Consider the following 24,080-nt stretch of genomic DNA (forward strand, 5'->3'; position numbering starts at 1 on the left):
CTCTTCCTTTCACACACATACTTGGAGCATGAGGTGAGAGGAGACCACCGGGAGGCTTATTTTGATTGAGCCGAGGTGAGGTCAGCAGGCACCGTCCCGGTGATCAGTCTAAGGCGGGGAGGGGCGGATGCAGCGCCCCCTCTTTCTTCAGCAAACCGCGAAATAAACAGCGCTCGTTATTTCTCCGCATCCCCAGCGACACCTGACCCCGGCTCTGTTTAACTCGACGCGCCTCGTGGAGCTTAAGGAGAGAAAAAGTGAGTTTTCCGATAATTTCTCTACTCTGGCAAAAAAAAGAAAAAAAAAGAAAAATGGGTAGGAGGGCCCCACGCAGCAGGATAAAACTCTGGGAGGTCCGAGCCCCTGCTGCATTTAAGGCGAGCTACTTTCACAACATGTTGACACAGTCACCACTCCCCCCCCCCACCCCCCAAAGAGCCCAAAGCTAGGCCCCGGTCCCGCTGCCTGCCAGCCCACACCGGCACACTCGAAAGGTCCCAGCGCCTGGGCTTTCTCCAGCCTGACCGCAAAAACCAAGCAGCACGCTGCAGAGGTCAGCCCGCCGCCAGGGCAATAAATCAGCGCCGGCACACACGGAAACGCACACGGGCACAGAAACAAACGAAAACACCATGTCCTCGCTGAGAAATCGCCCCACTCAAACCAGTGAACACGACCCAGACATCATTTTCATCCACCCAAAGCCGCCGCCAAGAGCAACAGGCCGGCGTGCCACCACCGCTCGCCCACCACACGGCCAGCGCCTCTTAACCCTCGTCGATTCTTTCCCGTTTCTCCGCCATCTTCCCCATCCCATCCCCCCCACAACACTCCCTACACTGTTTAAGATTTTAATCCCCCGTCTCCAAGGGCTGTGGGCAGCCATATTCCCATTTCCTGTACTTTTTGGGACAGTGGAAACCAGAGCGTCTCCCCTCACCTAGCAGACGTAGATTCCCGGTGTTTGGATTGGCCGTTCTCTGAAATCTCCATTTGAAAAAAAAAAAAAAAAAAGTGCTGAGGGCACACTTCAGGACTTGCTGACACAGTAAAGGAATAACATAGAGAATAAGGGGGCGAAAGACAAACATCTGACATGAGTTAAGGAAATTCTCTTAATTATCCATGGTGGAAACTCCATCTTCCCCGGAGCGGCCGTAGTCTAGCCTGAAAACGCACAAAAGCAGTGTGCTCCGTCTGTGAAGCGTGACATACAGTATATCTTGGACAAGATATTAGTGGGCAAATGTGAATTAAACGACGCATACAGGAAGGAAGGTGGAAGGCCAAGGGCCCCCAAACTGATTGAGAGATTAAGCAGGGACCCCATACCTACTATATGTGCTCTATATTAAACTCGGCCTAGTGCTATTTATAAATGTACATTATCCTTTCCTTATTTCAAACGTGTGCAGCAGCAGGGGGGCTGTGCAGCTGCAGCAAACATAAACATACATGAAAAGGTTGACAGATTCGAGTTTTAAGTTTAAACATAGCTAAAAGTGGAATCACCAAGTCACTTTGGTCTCAGAAGCTAACTGTTGACTGCACAGTTAGCTTCTCATCTGCTGATGCTGCAGCGTGCATCTGGGATTTCTCTGGATTCATGTTGATGATTATTTAAAGAAATTTAAATTTGTGATGGGACAAATTGTGGGGGGAAATAAAACAAAAAAACATATATGTATAAAAAATGTCTAATCAACCAAAGATACCAGCAGTACCTCCGCAGACCTGTTACTGAAGACCTATGACATAGAACTTGACACTTGAATAGGCTTCAGTCAAGTTTAATGCTGAGAAAACTGCAATTGTAACATTTTAAATGTAGCATTTAGCAGAGTAGCTGAGTTGCATTCAACAGTTTTTTAATATGTCAGTGAGCTAAAGAACAGAAACACACTCTTTGAAGTTCTGTTCCAGCTCAGCGTCACTATAAAACATGACGTTGCGTCAACACGAATGACAGCAGGATTCGTGTGACACGTTGGATCAGACTGAGGAGTCGTCTGTTACACGTCGACTGATCACTTTTGTGACGCGTCAAACGTTTCACCGCTGCTAAATTGCGGCCACAGCTCTGAATGTGGAAACGAAGTCTGTGGACGCTGTTCAGTTTTAAATAATATGGAGAAAAATATCGTATAATTTGTGGTTATCAATCCAAAACAGTTGTCCCGGATTACACTAGGCCATAGGGCTCCAACATATTTTAGTAAAGGGATAAGGGATAGCTTAATACTGAATGCAAAATGATGATAATAATGTATATTTATGTCTCCATCAGAGTGGGTGTCCTTGGCCTGAACAATGTTGAAGATCCCTGCACAAGATGTAGGGTATTAATTTAATAATTAGCCTGCAATTCACTAAACTACATGGTCTAAACTGCTCGAAAATTACTTTAAAAGTGCAGAGTGTTTCTCTGGAAGGGCCAAAGACTGAAGACAGTGGCCTGCAGCCCACACACACCAGTGAAAACAATGGGATGGAAAAAAAAAGTCTGTGTGACAGGGGGCTGTGTAGGAAAACCTTGCAGAGCTGTCGAGTTTCAAAACACACAAGCAGCGCAGATGGGTGACACAAGCTGGCGATCCGCCGTAATTCGCCGCACATGCACGCCTCAGACTGCATTGTAACATATGATTTTCTGCACGTATGCACGGGGGCTGCGGGAAACAGCTCAATGCACACTCAGCGACTTGCAGCTTCCAGAGGTCCATTTAGGTTCGTTTTTAGTTTTTCGTGTGTGTGTGTGTGTGTGTGGCAGCAGAGCTTTAATACCCCCTCATATTGTTGCAGCAGAGCAGTCATCAAGGCCTAACCAGGGCATCGAATTTCCAGGTCTCCTCTAATGGGGCTCGGCGCAGAAGAGAAGTCGTTACCCGCGCATTAAACAGTGAGCGGACTGTTACTGCTTTCCGACACCCAGCAGGGCTTTTTAACAACCAAAATCTGAGCTTCATAAACTACCGGGCCATTAACAAAAATAAAACGGAAGCCAAGTCGAGGACTGGCAGGGTCCGGCGAGACGAAACCACGAAAACTGAGACGAAAACGGGTTTAGATTCTATTGTGAGTTTGTATTGTCTGGAAAAAACAGTAGAAAGGGTTCGTGGGGAACATGAGGGAAACGGGATGTGTGGCGCTCATTGGCCCATCAAAATATAATAGCTCATTACGAGCACCGGGCTCATGTGCTGCGCGTATTTACTAGTTCTTCCCGTCTCTGGTTGCGGCCTGGGAGCCCCACATTGTGCTCTGTTCCAGCCCTCTGCACCGCTCACTTATCACACTGACTGCCTTCAACTCCTCCGCTCATTCCTTCTCTAATCCTTTATAAACCTCGGCCATCTTCACGTTAAAATTTGTTAACTACCCCCACCACCACCACCTCCACCACCTCCACCACCACCACCTCACCCCATCAGCAGATACCACGGAAACCTCTGGATGATGTCATGTGGAGCGGCTGCCGTTCCAACACTGACATCACTCGGGGAGAGAGCTCCTCATTCTTTCCAAAGTATGACCCAAACTTTTTGGCTCCCCTCGTCTACTGCTCTGGCTAACCCCCCCAACCCCCCCCCCCACCAATCCAACCTGAACATCACGTCTTGTTTTCTGGACACCGAAACCTCATCTCCTCTAACTCTTAAATAGGCCAAAGCCTCGGCGTCGTGATAACAAAAAAAAAAAAAAAAAAAACTTCCCATCATCATTCATACGGGAAGGGGACAATGGATGCCAGACAAGAAGTGCTGTGTTCAAACCGCTCCGCCTCGGCCACTTGGACTCGACCGCCGTCCCCTGCGGATTACCTCCGAGTGAGGCGGCCAGGCGGCTCATCTGCACCACTTGTGCCGCCTCAGACCGACCGACCGAACGACCGCGGGCATTTATTTTAGTGAGCGCTCCTTAAAACCGAGGGATGGGACATTAAAATTATCTCTAGTTTTTTTTTTTTTTTTCCTTGGCAACCTCACTTGGGAGCAGCGGCCAAGCAGGCAAATCAGGGGACGGCCGAGCAGGCTTCTCTTTAGCTGAGATAAAAATATACCCTCAGCTTATAGCCGTGAAGACAAACATCACCGCTAAAGATAACTAACTGCTAAAGATAATGACGCTTAATGACAGACATTTACACGCGCCGCCATCATAGACAGTAATTACTACAGAATCTGAGAAGAGATGAGCATCGATCAGCATCAACACCTAATTATATCACTTTAATCGCCTTCGTGATCTTTCATGATCTTTCACAAACATTGCACTTCAATGCAGACAACAAAAAATAACATTATGGTACTTATAGAGGGCTGACAGTCTCTCTGTGACCACAATAACCTTGTAAGAAACCAAACCACAAACCACCTTAGTGTATAACTACCACTTTTCTTCTGACTGCTGTATGTAAAGAAAAGGCACACACCATTCACCCTAAATCACTGGTGTGATAAAGCCCTTGGATTTAAGTATGTGTTGAGCATGTGATCTCTAAATCATTCGTTATACGCTCTGAAACTTCCAAAAACATGTCGTCTATCAGAAGGGACCGACTGGAACTCTCAGGCTCTCGAGTCAGCTGAAATTTAATTGGCCTGCCAATGAAATCAAATCCTTTCTTCTCTCCCTTTTTGTTTTTTCTCTTCGCAATGTTTTCACGCTGGCCACCTCTTGGTGGTAAGTGACTACTGGACTAAAGTCAACACAGGATCAGACTGAGCTGCAAAAGGGGGAAACGGGAGTAAGGGGAGGAAAGCGGCGCAGCCTGAGCATAATTTGGAAACTATGTGGCATATTTTCCATTTTCAGCACGCACTGGAGCCTGTCCTGTCTCCCAACTGGCAGACGCACAGCGGGAGGGCTTTAAACATCTCTCGCAAAATATCCGTCTGTTCCCACGGTAACCACCGGGGTGTTACTGCTGCTCCGATAGCGGCTTGCGATTTAAATGGGCCCTGCATCGTCTCCATCTTATGATACGACGTTATCTTGTTGGCAACGTGAGGGTTTGACCAACAGTCTTGGGCTTAGCGTAAATAATATGTAACACACACACACACATCTGTACATATGCCTCATTAAATAGAACACAGTTTAAGTTAAAAGTAAACAGTCTGTGCAGTATAATAAAGAAGTTTTCCCACAACTCCTAAAGGAAAAAAACTGGTTAAGCTCATCTGGGAGATATGTGTCTGTCTTTAAATATAGAAACCTGGTCTTTATTACAACCCCTTTATATGTTCGCTGTTCGGAATAAGGGAGAGACCTTTTATATCCCGTCATATATCCGTCTCGCCTATGGCTTGGCAGAGCTAACCCCAGGGATTTTGGAGGATTGGGGGCGTGATGTCATATTTCCTCCTTAGACGTCTTCTGTCAGAGCAGCAGCGAGGCTAAAGGTCATCTGGCTCAGCATCAGTCACATCACTCAGCCTCTGTTGCTAATTATTATTGAGGGCCTCCGCCTCGTAGACTAATCCCCCTTTAAACAAGCACAACTCTGAGGGGACAAAGACAACACTATTCCTTGTGCGCCGTGTGTTTTTTGGGTTGTTTGTGTGTGTCCCTCACAGGGGTCATGTTTAAGAGACGCAAATATCCACACAAAAGCCTGTTATAGGAACTAGCCAAATGGATTCTTCACACTAGGTAAAAAAGCAAGGAGTATCGGAGCCATATCAGGTATCTCCAAGCACTATACACCCCTAAGGGCTTCCTGTCACTAAGAATAAATCTTTGATATCCGGCCACAGAGCTTTTAGAATCGTAAAAAGAGATGAAAGCAAGAAATGGTCTCAGTCTAAGAATTTAAACCATATAACAGCGTTGAAAGATACGAAAAATGTGTCTCGCTCATGCTTCCGAGAATCGAAACCACAAACAGAGTGACTTAGAGAAGATGCAGAACTTTAAAACAGCAACAACAGACGCAGATTTCGTGGTTATTGTGGAACATGGGACTCCTCAAATTAACTTTGATTTGTGACCGGGTGCCTGTGTTTGAGTGGGTGGTGGGTCAAGCCGCCAATTCCGCAAATCTACAGACGATGCAGGCCATGACCGCAACCGCCCCCCCCTCCGCCCACCTCCACCGCACCAGCACCAACATCAGGCAGAATGGGGATGACCATCATTAGCACCACAGCCACATGTCTGTGTTCTGTAGTCAAATAAAGAATCAACTTAGCTTTTATCCAATTTTCTTAAGAACTTCAAATCAAATTCAAGCAGTCCGGAATTCGCCAATAAAAAAAAAAAAAAAGGACGCTGGTATGAAGCTGTTTGCGAAAATAATGGCGCATGCAAAACTCCGCCGTCCAAACTTAAAAATCTGTTCCAGTTTGGTGCATGTCGAGTTAAATAGTCACCAACGCACCGAAAAACTTGTGTGAACCCAACGCAAGCATAGAGGCATGACAAAAGACGGTCCATTAAATTGGTAAATTACACACAATGTAAATAGCACAGTTAATGAGCTGCAGCAGATTCACTCCTACCTCAAAGACTTCTTCATCAAGTATTCTAGTTCCAAACACTATTATTCCTTTGGTATCGATGATGGGGTGGGGGCTTCGGAGCAGCTTCTGGGTGGTCTTCTTTTTACAGTCCAGAATGAGCGTGATGGTCTGCTTGTGCACACTGATGGCCACTCGATGCCACCTGGAATGGGAGGTAAAGTTAATTCACACACTTACTGGGTTACACGCCGCCCAATTACAAAGCGCCAACAGGCTAAGGGCCCCTTTTTGTGTCGGCCTCGTTCAAATTCAAATACACGCCTTTCTGTTTTCTAGCGTGAAACGGAGCCTCGTTTTTTTTTTTTCCGGTGATGAAAATAGAATTCTTCGCTTAAGGACAGTGAAGTACTGAAAGTACAATTCTGCAAAGCGGTGCAATGATAAAGAGGCTAAAAGAGACACCTAAGTCGGGCGCTGCAAAACCACTAACATGAAAATAAACCACTGTCAAAGCCCGGAACATGCACCTGGGCTCTGATTAGAGGGAACGACGCATAAATGAAAAGCCAGGCCTCGTTTGTTTAAGCGAGGCGGAAGAGTGACGGCGGGTGCACCTACTTTCCATCAGCTAGGTTGACTCCTCTGAAGAGGGGGTAGTCCTCTGGACTGGGTTTGCCCGTCTGGTCCTCGTACAGGAACACAGGAGAGCGGCCCACTTCCAGGCCAAGCTGCTGGATGCCCTGCTCATTGTACACAGACAACAGGAAGGACTGGCTGCCCTTATTAGGCTTCACCGTGGCCAAGATGGAAAAGTCCTCAGGGAAGGCATCACCTGGCAGGACGGGATCAGACAGGGGGTTGGATGAGGGGAGAGAAAAGTTTGGAAGAGTTATAAAAAGCAGCAACACTGAGTCATCTCTAGAGGAATGCGTTCAGGATGTTGCAATCGGATCGTTATTTTACGAGACTGACTATGATCTTTGGTGTCAAGGGGGAGTATTGTGTTTACACTGTTACCTCAAATGGAAAGAAGGGTTAGAAAAATAGACGGAGATTATTTCGATTGGAGGAATCGTGAATGTGGGCTTGGAGCAGCAAAAGGAAACACAGGTGATTTGTGCCCAAAACGTAACAGAAGACGGTTAATCTGAGAGGGACGGCTGGCAGACTACAGCCTGGTTAGAGAAGAGAAAAACTGTAAGGAGGAAGAGTGAAAAGTGGCTGGTTTCCAGCGCGGCGCGGGATGAGAGGCATAATGACAAAAGCATGTGATCCTGGGAGAGTTTGTCAAACTATCCCTCAAACTCCTCCTCTCCACTTCTCTCCTCTCCCACAGCTGATGGATCTAGCAGACTCTGAGACTCTCCATCGAAGGCTTGGAGTGCAAAAAATTTTGGACAAATAATCAAAGACACGTTTGTACTGGGGTGGAAATACCAACAATGTGTCGGTATGTAAGCACATAAAGATTAGGAAAAAATTAAAAGTGCTAGCCTCCATCTGCATGGTTCCACTGCGAGGCTTCAGCCATTTCCTCCATTTTACTTGAGGGCAAAACACATCTGCCAGACACATTCCCTCGCCGGGGTGTTCTCAGGACCCCAGAAAGAGGGCAGGCTTTCAGGCCGCACGAGGAGATGGTTGCTCGCAAATGCTGAGGTCAGGCTGCACTCGAGGCGAACGGAGCTTTCTGATCTTTTGGAAGATAGAAACCGAGGTGATCTACTGGACTCCACTCTTGTTATGAGAAACCAGCTATCTGAATTATGTTTAACGTAAGCAAAGAAACCACTCAAATTCCAGTAGCAGTCCCCGTGCTCCTCAGTATGTGCAGAGCACATATTTCCAGACGACCGGAAAAGAGAAGCAGGGTTTGTGGCTGCAGTGGTATTGTAGCTCTTCATGCAGCCATCAAAGCCCCCGTACCCTGCCACAGTTTGCAGGATAATAAGAGACAGGCTGGAAAACGTTAAACTGGGGAAAGTGTGGCAGCCAATCAGAAAAAAGAAGGTCTCAGAGGGAAGGTCGCGTGGAAACCCTGGAAAAGACTGCGAGCAAGTTCACCACCGTCGCCCATTCGCTTTGTTCCGTGTTGCTTTTACCGTCTTTCACCCACTCAGCATCTGGACGTCTGTTTGCCTTCCTGTCTTGTCTCCCTGCCTTTTTCTATCATTCCTTCATTAATGCCAGGCCTCACATCGCATCATGCGGTGAGCACATGTCCTTGGCGCTGCTCCTCCTCAGGAATTCTGCACGGCATTATGTGACAAACTTCGGCTGACAGATGCTTCGCAAGGACAGTCGGCATGAGAGGCCGAGCCTCCTCTTACTTCATGGGAAGTGTTAGTAAGGAGAACGTACGAAAGGGTTATTCGGGCGAGATGAATAACATGAAAGTAAGCGCCAGCAGAGAAATAATGAAGGATGGTTTATTGCTGGGCCCGTTTGCACATGAGCCAAGTCTGTCGCCGAGACAATGACTCAGCGCTGGCTGAGGACGGAGTGTTTGTGCAGAGGTGAGGGGTCAGCTGAGGGGTGAAAGGGAAACAGGGGCATTGGGGACAAAACAGGGTGGAAGGAACCCAAACGGTGTTTGAAGAAAGGCAACTGGACTTGTGGAATTTCTTTCTAGAAACAAGTGAAGCAAGTTTCTGATGGATTTTACCCACTTCCCACCAGCACTGAAGAAGCTGAAGAAGTCCAGTTGCCTTCCTTCAAAGGCCTTTGGAATTATCATGACCTGGATGACTGAGAACCTTCACAGACAGGGTGGAAGGCATGAAGGCATTAGTTTTAAGTAGCATTTACAAAGCAATGAGTCTCATAAGGACGGTTCTATCCATCATCACTACATGGACAAGCTGCTTCAAAACAAAAGGATCTTCCTCCTCACTCTCTAGAATATAAGGAAGGGAGGTGGGATCCTTCAGAAGAGCTCTGGTTTCTCTGGAATGCGTCTCTGAACCCTCTACCAGATGAGAGATACCTCATTCCTCATCCAGTCTGTAAGTGTGTTTTGTGTGTGTGTGTGTGTGTCGACGCATGATGGGAATGGGGTGACTGTGATGCCAGACGCCCTGGGAGTATACACTGGCATCACCACAAGCGTGAAGCCAATAAAAAATGGTCTGGGACAGCAAGAAAGAGCCAGTCAATCAGTGCGCAGACTAAATAAAGTTGCTGAGTCACATATGTCTGAGGGTTTATATTAATATTAAGTTAAAAGAGAACGCGGCTTGCCTCTCTGACTGACTTCACGGTGCTGGTATTTAACATTTACGCCTCAGTTCGTCACGTACAAACCCGAAGAAGAGCTCGAAAGAGAGGTTAGGGCCGTTGGCACTTTGGCGGATGCTCTCTGCCGTCTGTCAGTGAGCACACAGGCAGGTAAATGAGGTAAAAAGTCCTACGCCCTGTAATTGGTCATTCAGTCATCACTGTGTCTAAATCCCTCCATCTGTACGGGCTGAGCTGCATTCCAGTGGGACTGCATATAGCAACAGAGACAACAAGTGTGCCAGCTCGTGAGCGCGTTAGTGGCTCTAATGGAAAGGTCAGACACATGAATATACGTTTGCGGTCGGGTCCAGATGACAGCTCGGCTGCAACCGAGGCTAACTATGATGTCGTCTTGCACCCACTGCGACTGGACTAAAACGTCACTTTTGAACAAAGTGCAAATGCTACAGCCAGTTAGCACATAAATTCAGGTGAATAGCCTGCATTTATTTTTCAAAAGTTGAAACTAGAGGAGCTGCTGTTAGCTTGGAATGCTAACAAGCTAGTAATGGTTATAAACCTGTGTTGATGAGATGAAGCCTTGTCTGAAAGGCTACAAATCCTCTCCAATTACACATTTAAATTATATTTCGTTCAAAAATACAAGTGTTGGACTGTTTGCCTGTGACCCCTCTCATTTAGATCTATGCGCAACAAAGGCAATCGGAGAAGCAGCTATTAGCTCTTAGTTAAAATAGTAAAATTGCCAATAGGAAATGATTCTGTGTAAATGACTGTGCATCCCATTAGATGGAAATAATAGTTAGAGCTCGCTCGTTTTAATTTTACCACAGAGACATGAAGCCTAAACCAGTGGCATTATATCTGCTATAATGACCACACCAATAATGAGTGCACAGCCGCGCCATGTTTCAGTCACTACTTAACGATCTTTTGCCTGTAAATACTTAATGATGGGCATTTACAAAGTCTTTCACTAAAAAATATTAATGGCAATCACGGTATATTTTTTGCCAGAATTAAATTATGCATGAAGCATGGGACCTTTTGCAGCATCCCCAATACAATATGTCACTTCTGAGCCACTTTGGCAAACAGCGGAGCTGCCACTTCGTTTACAGCTCGTGATCGCAGCTCGGCCATTGGGATTTCGCTGCGCGCCACGGCAGCAGAGGCACCAAACTGAACGGCCACACTTCAGACCACAAGTGCACACGCCAAGTTACAGCTAAAGAGAAAGTAAGAGCTGCTGCATCATTCTTCTTTTTTTCCCCCCATTTTTCTCCTTTGCTGATGTTAACTTAAACATACAGCACTGGCTCGTGGGTTTGTCTCGACGTAAGGAGAGTCCGGACCGGCTATTAAAAAGTGTGTGTGACGTTTCACTGGTTTGTTTCTTCCCTTCTAACACGTGTCATAAAGGTAAGAAAGCTCTCCTCTGTTTTCACTGCCTCTGTAGTTTCAAATGAATCATCCCTTCCACATGTTTGCCTAATGAGTGCATGTCTGCGCCTGCTCCTTTCCGACACATCATCGCCGACTGTCTGTGGTTTACGGGGTCACGGGCCAGAGTGTTCTCGGTCAGAGCCACTGCGGTCTTCATTACCAGCATTACAGTCATAACAAAAAACGGTGTGTTCGCATGGCATTGTTTCCTAAATGCAAGCGTCTTTTTTCACCTTTTCGGAGGCTGATAATTTGGACAAATTGTGCCTCCGGGCTTCGGGCCAGAGCCATAACTCAGTAGCAAACTTAGTTAAAGGGGGAAAATAAGAAACGGATAAAATGATCTCACAAGTTTAGCGGGCTTCTGGAATATATTAGCTGTACATTCTCGCAGACGAGAGAGAGGGGCCGCATCGCAGACGCTGCTGTAAAGCCTCAGACGGCTTGTTGCTCTGCCTGCACCTTAAGACGACGCGGTGTCTGTTATGAACTCCTCCAGTCGCTTCGTTTCATGTGGACTGTTATTTTGGATGATCCGGAGCAGCGTGTGTGTAATTATAGCATGTGTGTCTAAACAGTAGAGTCATACGAGGCTGTGTGCTGTCATAAAGCATCAAAGGAAGCTGTATTTGTTTGATTGGAGAGCGTGTAAGGGCTTGCAGGCCACAAGAGACTTGCGGCTCTACTTTTAAACCCCAAGGAAGAAGAGCCGTGCCACGGATCAAAGGTCCACTGAGGCCAATGCAACATCTGCGAGGACCATGCACGGGGGCTGTCATCCAATCTAAGCATTGTGGAAGCTTAGATCACAGGAAGGGTCATTATATCTCTGTCTTCTCTATATCTGGACCGCAGGCGGAAAAGCAATGATAATTTCAGAAGCTGGTTGTCTGGGTCACCGAATTATGGCTTCAAATTTCAGCCCAACAAAAAAAAAAAAAAAAAAAAAAAAAAAAAGCTAAAGTGCGTGCGCAGAAAGTTTAGCAAGGCCCGGCGGACAGGAGCGAGATGAAACACAAACAAAAGAAAACACTGCACAGCAAATGATAGAGGGAAGAAAGGAGGGCGCTTGAGGGAAAACGGAGGGAGGAGACAGAGGGAAGCACTACTGAAGCGGCGCACTGTTACTGTAGAGCTGTAACTCAAAGCCACGTCAGCACAATGGGACACAGCAAGAGTGGAACCCCAGACTTCCCACCCCTATTTTCGCAGATTTGTTTTTTCCACCGTCCAGCTCCTCCTACAACATCGCCTATTACAGGGCTGCATCGCATGCATCCGCTGAGTGTTATGCACAGTATGTATCCACAGTGTGTTCTAGTCTCTGACCTCATTATAAGCGGGGCTCGGGGTGTGGGGGGCTAAAACACGTGCACGTGCGCATCCTTTTAGAAGACATGTTAAAGGGGGAGCGAAGGCCTAAAATCGTGTAAACTCAAGGTGGAGTTGACATAAATAATCAAGTTGCAGGAGCCGATAAAACTGCTACCTGGAGGGCGAGAAAGGAGCCGGCTAGGTGGGAGCGAATATAAAGTGCTCTCTAAGCACGTTAAAGCGTTATATGTGCAGTTTACTGTGAGCTTGGGGTTAAAGGTCACGCAGCCAACCAGGTGGCAAGGCCGTGATTCGCTACGGGCGTACATTTTTTAGGGGGGGTTTCGAAAGGGAGGAATCCAAAAGAGATGGGCGGCGTCGGTTTGCACTCACCTGGGTACAGCTGTTTGGTGGGGGCGCTGAGCTGGGCGTCTTTGGATACTCTGTAAGCCACATCGGGTCCTTGTGATGACCGCCTATGTGAGCAGAAACCCGTTGTTTTTGTAACACCCTCAGGTAAACTGTGAAAATCTAAAATCTTCAAGAGGTCTGCTGGTTCGGCTGCGGAGAGAAGAAGAAGAAGAAGAGAAAAGAAAAAACGTTAGATTCATAAAAAGAAAACTGGTCGTCAGAGCAGTTTATCATCACACATACAGATGCTGGCTTCGCACAAATGGACCAAAACATCTGGATTAATTATCACAGGTTCCTTTGCCTCCATTTTCCTTGTTTTTGCTGAGTCAAAAAAAGCACCAGTTTTTCCTCCAGTGTTGTGGTTCGGAGAAGATCCACTTTAGGCGCTAAACTGAGATGTGCCCGTTTATAGATCGCCATGATCACTGGTTACAGTTGCACCAGAAGCCGTCCTTCCATCCATCCCCCTGCAATGCACAATCTACCGCTGCCTCCCTCAGGCCACAACCGTGCAATTAGCACACTCTCAGGCCGGTCCTCCCGGCTGTAAGCAGGCCACCACAGAAGTACAGTGGGTCAGAACAATGTGACACAGGGTTTGACCCTGGACCGCACCGCCACATGCCAAAACCACCCAGGACAAACAGCTGTTCCTGCAGCCAGAAGACACACACACACAAGAAGCAACGTATTTAGCATAGATCAGCACAGAGGTCATGTCTATAGGGACAGGCACATAAACGCCTTAGGATCGGGGGCTGTCGGGGTGTTTTAGAGGAGGGCAAACAATAAAGTGAGGAACTAGACAGAGGACAACAAGAGGATTTTATGGCAGTTAAGTAGTGCAGTGCTCCTGCCTGGCGCATTTTTTCGTGCTGTCATGTGAATGCCGAGGCTAAATGGATGCACAGCCGGCACACAGGTAAAACAGACTCCTGGTTCAGCCTTTAAAGACCACACACACTGTGCAAAAAAAAAAAAAAAAAAAGCTTTCAATAGTCCCATCCATCCATCTCATCGTGAAAGGGCCGCTATGAAAGGTGGAGAGGGCCAGAGCGACACAGCGAGGCCTGCCTGCAACCACCTCCAGCTGGATGTCATTACGCATGACTCACGTGCGGCGCAGATCAATTAAAAAAAAAAAAAAAAGAAAAAGAAAGAAAGAAGAAAAATCGACGTTCTTAAACAGAGGTTTCCATTTAAGAGCGCTTTGGCCGCACGTGTTCCTCTACAGCTGTCCCGTAGACAAAAAAAATAAATAAATACTTCCTGCTCGCTAGCCGAAGTCTGGTTGCCTACATTTTCCTAATATCAGCTCCCTGTTAAAGAAACCTGAGATTTTTGCTTCAGACACCAGACATCGGAATCAGGGCAAGTCATTATTCGGCAAATGAAACACGATATGAGCAAAAATAACCTCTTCGAGCACTGTTTTTGAGCGGAATATGCTTGACGAGGTAACTTGCTCGGGAAGTGTCGCCTTTTGGGGGAACACATCAGGCGGTGGCGACACAGCTTAGCTACCCCGTCCGCTTCTTTCTGAAGCCACCTCGTGTAAATTTTAAGCATTTGGAAAGGATAACAGCATGCATTTCCCAGTGCGAAAGGATGAGCGAGACTCTAAGCAGGTGAAGGAGCTTCATCCGTCATCAGCTCACAATGAAGAGACACATAAACTCCCCCAGCCAGCCAGTAAATGTCTATCATTCACCATGATGACAGAGGTTCCTTTAATGAAAAAGACTCTCAGAGCCATACAGCAGAGTAATAGTGTGTCACACTGTCAGCCGATGGGAAATGGACTTCTTCATTAGCCAGCGTCTGTGTTCTACGCCGTTCTCACTTAATGGGCCATAATTGAGAGGTCATGAGAGACGACACGACGGAGGGAAAAGGCTAAATCAAACTGTTCTCCAGTGAGACGTTCGGTTGTCTTTTTAACCTGCAACATAGAATTAAAGGACTGGTTGACATGAACGGCTAATACATCTGGGACGTGGCGAACGGTTATTAGAGAACGATCCCTTCATGGGTCATTTTTCAACACAATCTATGAAATTCCAGTTCCCCAGAAAATTAAAATCAATTCGTTTCCGTATACGAGGGTCAAGCCGTCTACGTGGACTGCATTTATGTGGTTTATCACAAAATCCAGCTAACCACTCCTTCATCCATTCAGTTCCAGTCAGCCGCCAAAATGAAACACATGAATTTTCATTTAAAGGTTAACCAAAAGGGCATAATCTCATTTTTTTATTTATATATATATTTTTTTTTTGCCCCTTTTTCTCAGACGGCCGCAAATGTTCCCTGTAAAAAAGGCCCGACAGTCTGCTCCAACACGACTGCAAGTCCCTCTAACCTGCCAACATCCAACAGCACATTACCCCTTGGGAAACGGATCAATCAATCACCGGCGGGGCCCGAGCGGAGGCAGCCCATACAAGGCGTGGAAATAAGTGCCTTGCAGTTATCGCGGTGACCGCCGACTAAACGATGGGAGCTGGACTGTGGCTCAGGTCGAAGCCGAGCGCTACAGAACTGATTGGGAGGTTCGTTCTGCGGCACGCCGTCTTCACCTCTCGGACCGGTTACAGCCACCCCCTGCGAGAGCCTCCCTTTTTCCATCTCAGCCTTATACATCTTCCATGTAGTCTCTTCACCCCATAAACACGTTGTCCACGTTCCCTTATTTGGACACACTGCTGCGGACGCTTCACCTCACAGTTATAGACATTTAAAACACTCAAACAGAGCATTTCAAAACTGTCATTACTTCCTTTTGCAAGGTCTGTATTTTTGCATGAAAGTATCTCATCATAAGCAGCAGCCACGGCAGCCAATGGCAACTTACTTCACAGTCAGAGCCGCCTTATCAGTTTATAGATCACAAGAGTGCACGCGTATTATTGATAAATGATTCAACAGTGTGGGCTGCAGTCACACTGCATCACAACAATGCGGTTGTCAAACTGACCCTAACAACGTCGTAACAAAATCGAGCCCCGTGCCACAGGAGGAGAAGAGCAAAAAAAAAAGAAAAAAAAAGAGGGGGAGGTGAAGGAGCATCCAGTCGATGCTAACCGCCCCCCGCTGAGGAGCGCTAATCCACACTGACGCGATCGAATCCCAGAAGAGATCAGCAGCTTTTCGGGAAGGAAACAGCTGTCGCCAGGGGAGCGCGCATTCCTCAGCCGCCATATCCACCTGTATATCTGTTACCGAGCTTTCTCACTTCCTGCGCTCTTTTATCCGCGTAGGAAAACCCACCTGAGGGTTTCAGTTCACCTCCTAACAGCGGCCACGGTTGCCTGGAGGTGAGCCAGGCGGACAGGGCCAAAAAGTGCATGCAAGAATACAGGAATGTGTCAATATGTGCTACCGCAAACTAAAACACCGACCGATCAAAAACCCAAACTGGGAAACGGGGCAAAGAGCTTTTTCCTTCTAAAAGCCCATTCGGAGAAGCGCAAACATCGAACACGTCCTCGCACACGTCCTCCATTCACGGACTCCCGTCACCGGCGCTCGACCTCCCAGCGGAAGCCGCGCTGACCACATCCCAAGCCGCAGGTATGGGCCTCAATCCCATCTTGTTAGGCTGAGATGTTTACCCACTTAGCATGGCAGCTCCCTCGAGAGAGCAAACACCTCTCGCGCTGGACGCTAAAAATAATTTTCCCACCCCGACCGCAGCCCTTCACATTAAAAGAGGCAGGTTGTCCGCATGTACACAAAGAACTGTTTACATGACACGGTCTTGTGTACATTTGCTCGCGGGCAGTCTGGCGTCCCTCTGATGCTGCTTTAATGGGAGTGACATGAGTAAGCAGCACAGTACATCATTTGGAAGTTTCTCGCGCAAATAAAAACATCGTTTTCCACCCGATGTCCTGTCCATACATTTGCTTCCATCAGCACACTGCTCTTTAGGAACCCCTCCATCATGTGACGCCCGGTAGGGGAGGGGAAGGTGGGTGGGGGGGATGCACTGTAAATGTAGTTAAGGACTAACAGGATTCACACAGGACTGATTCATCTCGCCCAAGCTGCAAAGCCAGGCTTGCACATAATTTGTGTTCCTCGCAGCGGATCTCCCGTCGTCGGAGCGCAAACTTCCTGACGGATGCGGCGCTCGCATTTTACTCCTGCAGCCGTGTTTTGTGGAGCCACATGTGGAGGAAAAGAAAAAAACCTGCAAATTACTCGGCGAAATGAAGCGCCTTTGATGTGACGTGGTAAAAGAGGGCGGCAATTAACTCTGCGCTTGAGCCTTTTATGGGCCCGTCTGTCTGTCAGGCGAGGTTTTTGGAGGATAACGAATTCATGGAAGTGCAGTTTGAGACGTTTTAAAAAGGTGTGGCGATGCATCACGTAAAAACAACCGACTGCCGTCCTCCATCGCTCCACCCGAACGCTCGGCTTTTCTAGTCTTTTTCCTCTCTTTACTGTATTTAACAGTAGCTCAAGACCCTGATTCATAATCCAGCTCTCGGCGCGGCGCCAAGACTGTGGTGGATCCCATTCCTCTAAATATCCATTTACCCTTTACGTCCGCGGATGCACACATACATGCACACACAGGCTCCGCCATAGCAGCACTCGAGACGGCACCGTTTCATTTGACAGGAGGAGGGGTGCCGGACCAGTGAATTAGGACTTTTTCATTGGGGAGGGGGGGTGTGTGTCTGTGTGCAGGAGGAGGGGGATTAACATTCTTCCCTCTTTCGCTGCCCCCTATCCTCCTCCTCTAGCCCTTCCCGAAGTGAGGCCTGACTCTCCAGGCACATGCTTGACCTGGCGCTGAGGACAAGGAGTAATTAGCAGCCATAAAGACGACCCAGCCTCACTTGGAAACCGGCGCAGCCAAAAACAAGAATGCCCAATGAGAGACTTCCCCCTCCTAGAGCGCATCACCGACAGGGACGTTTTTTACCTGATTTTGTTATAAAACCTGGAGCCAACTGTCGTGAAGCTGGAGCCTCGCTGTGAGTACAGCGGGTTGCAATTAAGGCCCCCGACTTTAATTACTTAAAGCGAGACTACGTAACGTTCGAAAGAGGAAGTAAGACATTCCTGCTCTTGCAAATTAAGAGTGGAATCTGAGGGCAATAAAATGCAATTCAAAACACTCATGGGGTTATGCAAGCTTTATATTCGTCTGGTGTGACCAGTGCCTCATGCTGGTTAATCTTAGCTAATGATAGCAAGATAGGACATACTGTTACACTTCTTTGGTTATTATCTCATACTATTGCGGCCACACTAGCAGATGTTAAGTAAAACATACGATGCTAAAATCCCGACAAGAGGCGTAACCAATGCAAATATCTATTGAACGTCTGATCTTTTCCACTTATTAACTCTGCAGGAGCGGCCTCTCTTCAGGACACCCACATCAGCTGTGACCTTGTGTGGCTCCTCCTGGGTTTCATGTGGCACAAGACTCATACTGGAGGCAATGTGCTTACATCGGATCAAGCGCATTACATGCTCTGCCAGAATAGACATTATAGTAGACGCGGTGCACGTGAGTAAACTAAGGCAAGCGCCAACGTGAACGCGACGCTATTAAGCAACGCGGCAAGCAGTCGCACATACCTCCGCAACCTCCGCTTAATTAAACCCTGTGACTAAACCACAGCCAGACAGACGTCTTGGCAATCGCGGCTTCCCCTGCACACTTTGCAGCGAGGCTCGGATGCCGGTTTACAATGCAGACACATACACAATCCCGCAAAGATGAAAGTGAATATTGCATGTAGATGTTGAGTAAGAAAAAGGCTGTAAAACTCTACCGAAGGCCCGGTGACACGGTGACAGGAAACAGAACAAACAAATGTTTCTGGTGACGCTAATAATATAATACTTTTGCCAGGGGTTCCTGAGAACATTGCATGGTTCTATTAAAAGAGATGACCTGAAGAATAGGTCTTCAAGAGGGGGTCTGCGACACCTAGGGGTTTCGCAAAGGTACTGCAGGGGTGTCACAAAATGGTTGATAAGGCATTTTTTAATACACATTTTTATTTTAATTTTCCTCCTCAAATATCCTACAGTTGCACATGTTTGAAATAATAAAAAAAGAATATTTGAACCTGTGTATTATTTGAATAGCTTAACACTGAATGATGCAAAATGATAGTAATAATGTATATTTATAAATAGCATATAATATTCCATATAAATATGGACCACATAGTAGATGGGAGGTCCCTACATAATCTCTCCATCAGTTTCAGGGTCCTTAGCCTGAAAACCGTTGAAGACCCCTGACATAAAGTACGCTGACCATTAGCTAATGTTAGCTAACTTCAGTTTACCAATTTAAAAATACTTGTATACTTCTAACTCAGTACTGCTAATGGATTGTTTTCGATAGATGGAACACATCGGGTAAAGGTTGAAACTGAGGAGGTTCGGAGATACAAACATTTGTACGACTCGCCCTCTGCGCTGGCGTAGCCTTGCAAATGTCAATGTCGTGCAACTTACATGGCTGTATGTGCTACACTAATAGCATTCCCAATCGTCACACCAGTCAAATGAAGGTTTATGGCAACATAGACTAACTGGGATCCGTCCACACATGCATGAGGCTTTACATGCTAACATCTGTGTTTCGTTGCATCGTCCAGCTTCAAGGAGGAACTGGCTGGATCTTACTGCTTAGACACAGAACGCGTCCATTCCCCACGGTCAAGACACCAAGAAATGACAAGCAGTAGGAGACTAAACCACAGACACAACCACACACACACACACACGCCTGAAAGACGATCCAGACAAGAGAGACTTTTTCTGACCAGAGCTTCTCTTGTGTACTCTGAGGCTCACTGCTTTAGCCGGACTCTTATTGCTTTAACAGCGGGAATACCAGATGGTTTACTTCACTGTCTCCAACGCTGCAGCTTGCAGCAGTGAAGATAAATCAATGTCCGCCACAGACTAAGATGGAAAAACTGAGTCAAGATTCCACGGTGCACCTCCGAATGCTCACTTTACAGTGAGAAAGTAGACGAACAGTAAGTCTGGAGGCACATGTGTGACCGCTGTTATCTTTTTGATGTCTTTTTCTTTGCGCCCCTTTTCTTCTTCCTCCTCACCAGCTTCATTCAGTTTCATTTTTTAATCTCCATTAAAAGGCGGGCCTGATTTCCCACTGCCTGTTTTATCTTTTGCAGCAATGAAGCCCTTCCCTCATTCTGTCTCTCCCACAGCAGATACGGTTTTAATGGCCGACTGCTGAGAAATTTATGATAAAGGAGGGCCCTGCAGCACCGACATTACAAAACCATTTCCTCTCACACAGCTCCGCATATAACCATTATTCTAGCACCAACACACTGATCCCAGAATCCAAAGTCCTGTACAATAATGTAGCTTTTCTCATTATTAAGGCCCATCCAGCATTGACTCGAACGAGTGAAGGCCCTTCGAAAGCTTAGGAGGATATTATCCAGCACTTCACTGAGGTGCAGTGCCTCTCGGCTAATGATGGGAATCAATCCAACATCCAATGATTCCTCACAAAAGAAGAGTTTCGTAATCATTAGTGAATTCAGTGAAGCAGAAATATTTTCTCCCAGCGCTCGTAGTCAGTAAAACACACAGTATCCGCTCACAGGTGCAACATTCATGAAATAATTTCCGAGCTTCCTCTGTGTGCAGCTGAGAGCATAAAGCTGGCAATAAATACACCAGAGGAGACATTAGGATACCGACGGCATGAGGGGGAAGACGTCATCAAAAGCTGCGCGAGCAATCTCATCAACAGAGGAAATCACAGGCAGAGGACGGGGAAGAAAAGCCAGAATAACTGTTGGAATGTTTATATTATCAATCATTGTTCTTGTAGTGGTGATAACACACACTGTAACTGAAGCCCGGGGTGAGGAAAGCCTGCCATCTCCTGCAACGCCATATAACAGCGACAGCCAAGTCAACCATCAATTCATCTCCTGCTGACACTTCAACCAGTGTCATACTTGAGCAACATCAGCCCTGTGGGCGTGCAGACGCTGAACGGGTGAACATCAGTTCAGCCACGGGGGGGGGGGGGCAGACAGTCAGCTACATTACCTGAGTCATCAGCTATAAATCATCCAAATCAGCTGCTGAACTTTGCTTCCACGGTGAGATAAATTTTGTAGACGGTGTAGTCGGATCCACTGCACAGCGTTACGAGCTTCTACGCTTTTCAACGCGCCCCGGCGCCTATCTTGAATTATGTTTCCTCGCAAACCAAATAAGGTCACGGTTTGCACCGTAAGTCCCTCATGTGGTCAGGTCTACAAAACAAAAGTCTTTTGGCTTTTGTTTTAGCAAATGTCTTGGTTTTTGGTGCACACTAGTGTCTCGGGATATAAGAAACAGTTGAATTTACAGATATGTTCCCGAGATCACAACTGTTCCCTCGACTGTTAGTGCAGAAATGTTACGCCCAGCTGGATTTGCAGTAGCAGTGAAAGTGTATTTGGCCAGGGCGTGGGCTTAACTACCCTAATCAGCCACACTTTTGAAGGTGTGGATCATTGCCATGGCCGAAGCGACTTTCTTCTTCTCGGTGAATCTCACCATTTCATAAAGTTTCTAGTCTCCACTTCATGTTGCAGCCCTCGATCCGAGTCGTAACTTTAATGAGGGCTCATCAGAGGTATCCCTCCTTCCAGGTATTTCAAAAGGTTAGCTGCCTGGAGTTTGGTTTGCGCAGCTACAATTGATCGATGCCTGGAGGTACTGCAGGGGGGTCGCAAAATCTTTGGTTGATTAGACATTTTTTGTATATTTTTTTAATTTCCTCCACAAATTTAAATGCACATTAACATGACTCCAACATATTTTAGTAAAGGGATAATAATACTTAATATTGAATGCAAAATGATAATAATAATAATGTATATTTAAAAATAGCACTAGGCCGAGTTTAAAACAGAACACATATGGTAGGTAGGGGGTCCCTACTTAATCTCAGTTTGGATTTCCTCCGCCTGAAAAACGTTGAAGATCTAATACAAGCGTGGACACTGCAGAGAAACATGACTACATAACTTGAATATGCAGCTTGAATGACACAATAATGAACAGTGTTTCCTGCTTGTGTTAACGTTCCACACAAATTTCATTACTGACAATGAATTTACTATCTAGGACAGTGCATTGCTTACTTCTGCTGGCACTTAGTGTTCTTTTTTTTGTTTTTTGTTTTTTTTTTTCATTTGTCCACCATGTTTCCTTCTGCTTGCCCCAGAACATGCTAGAGTTTGTGGTGAGCCTAAGGCTCGGTGCATTGTTGCAACAACACCCAATTAATTAAAGCTTGGCCCTAATTACAAATGCTGCAGATGAAGCAAAAAAAAAAAAAAGAACAACAAAAAAAACGTGACTTTAATATGCCCTTTCCATTCCAACTCTTACTAATTGCGTCACCTAATAAATTGAAAATAGAATACATCTGTCAATAGTAAAGTTGCTGGAGTGACCAGAAACCATTGTATTTCCACTAGTAGGAAAAAAATATGCTTACACTCTATTTCTGCTGCCCAGGCTGTGGCTGAGCTCGGGCTGGGGAAGGGGGATTGGGGTTGGAAAGGATGAGTCATACATTGCTTTCCATGCTCAATGATTATAATACCCCATTACAGAGAAAAGCACTGTTTCCCAGCTCAAGTGAACACTCGGCTTGTGAGCCTGGACCAGACTTTTTCACTCTGCCGTGCACTACATGCTGCAACAAATCACACTACTAAAAAAAAAAAAAAAAAAAAATCAAATACAGGAGTGGGAGTTGCATCACGAGGTAGCACATCCAACTTTGACATCACTGATGTGCTGACATTTCAAAGTCTCTATTTTGCTCTCTGTTGTCTCACAGGGAGTAAAGAACATATTGTCCTCCTACAGCTGTAAGTCTGCAAGTGGAATCTTTCCTGTCCCTTTTTAGCAGACACCAGGGTCTGGCGTTGGAATCACCTTTAGAGAAAATCTGCAACTGGCTTCAAATCAAGCACACTGTGTTATGAACACAGAGCGCCATTGAGCAGTTCAAAACAATTATTTGACCCTTAATTAGTCTGGATAGGGATAGACGATATACTGTCCAGGATATGGCAAATAATGCGCTATTTGTGAAGCACAAAGAGACTCCTTAACTCTGACACCGGGTCAAAAACTTGTCCCGCATATTTTGTTTTATCTTCCGTGTTATTATCAGGCATTAGGGCTGATTTACAGAGTCCTTTCCACAAAGCCTGCATTTACGGGCTGAAGTGGCACATGCAGTTGCAGGGTCACTGCCTCTCTCCACAGCCCAGCTAACTCGGATTCCTTCCCCAGCGCCACGGCAATAGGCACACACAAGAAGCCACTTTTTCTCATCCGCACTTATCTGATTGAGCTGGACGTGACCTCGCGGTTGCCACATGAAGGTGAACAAGGAAGAAGCTCACGCAGGAACGGATTTTACCGGCGTTTACGGGGAAAATCGTCGCAAGGGGGAGCGAGTGATGATCTGTTTCTGCAGAGATGCATCTGCCTTTTAACATGTCTCATTAAAACCCACTTTTCTAAATGAAAAACAAACATCTGACTGCGTCTCTGCCCTTGCATGCAGTCTTGTAAATCAACGGACATTACTTCTATAGCATCCTTCGGGGCAACCAGCTGTTAACATCTTGTAAAATTCAGAAATAACACACACAGGAAGCATTTTGATCAGTTCTATATGGATTCAATCACTTCTATGACCCTTTTCTAATTGGCCCCATGAAGAATTTTATGTACAGCAAAAATGACTGATCCATAAATTCCTTTAGAAGAAGTGCTGTCCAGGTATAAAGAGACTGTGAATGCAAAACAGCTGTGGACCAGCTGGATTCGACCTTTAACCCTGTCATAAAGGCAGCTTGCTTAAACAAAAAAGAACCTTTTATTGACCCTGGAGGTCTATGGTGTAAACCTGGCTGAAAACGCAGGGCACACTGCTATTGCTTTCACTAAGTGCCATATGACTGCAGATGTTATTCGATTAGAAAGTTTCTCTAAAACCAGCAAGAAATAGTGTATTTTCTCTTGGAAAAAAATACAGCCTTTTTTTTTCCTTTTTTTTTTTTCATGGTCCCCTGTTCCACCAAGAATGGGAAGAAAACATCTGGAAGACATTTTTTCTGGCTTTCTGGAGGGCTTAGCAGACAGCACAATGGA

The 24,080-nt window shown here is 46.3% G+C and overlaps 1 protein-coding gene across 2 annotated transcripts in view; it reads right to left on the minus strand.

Annotated features, from left to right (window-relative positions):
• Positions 1–24,080, minus strand: part of col5a1 (procollagen, type V, alpha 1) — a 67,410-nt gene that overhangs the window by 39,377 nt on the left and 3,953 nt on the right. For both annotated transcript variants that reach the window (XM_047570111.1, XM_047570110.1), the window contains exons 2-4: positions 12,858–13,025; positions 7,083–7,296; positions 6,504–6,666 (exon numbers count right to left, since the gene is read on the minus strand). In XM_047570111.1, the coding sequence (XP_047426067.1) occupies positions 6,504–6,666; positions 7,083–7,296; positions 12,858–13,025 (545 nt within the window). The remainder of the gene's footprint in view (positions 1–6,503; positions 6,667–7,082; positions 7,297–12,857; positions 13,026–24,080) is intronic.

Source organism: Mugil cephalus, chromosome 19 (genome assembly GCF_022458985.1).
Source record: "Mugil cephalus isolate CIBA_MC_2020 chromosome 19, CIBA_Mcephalus_1.1, whole genome shotgun sequence".
Classification (NCBI taxonomy): Eukaryota; Metazoa; Chordata; class Actinopteri; order Mugiliformes; family Mugilidae; genus Mugil; species Mugil cephalus.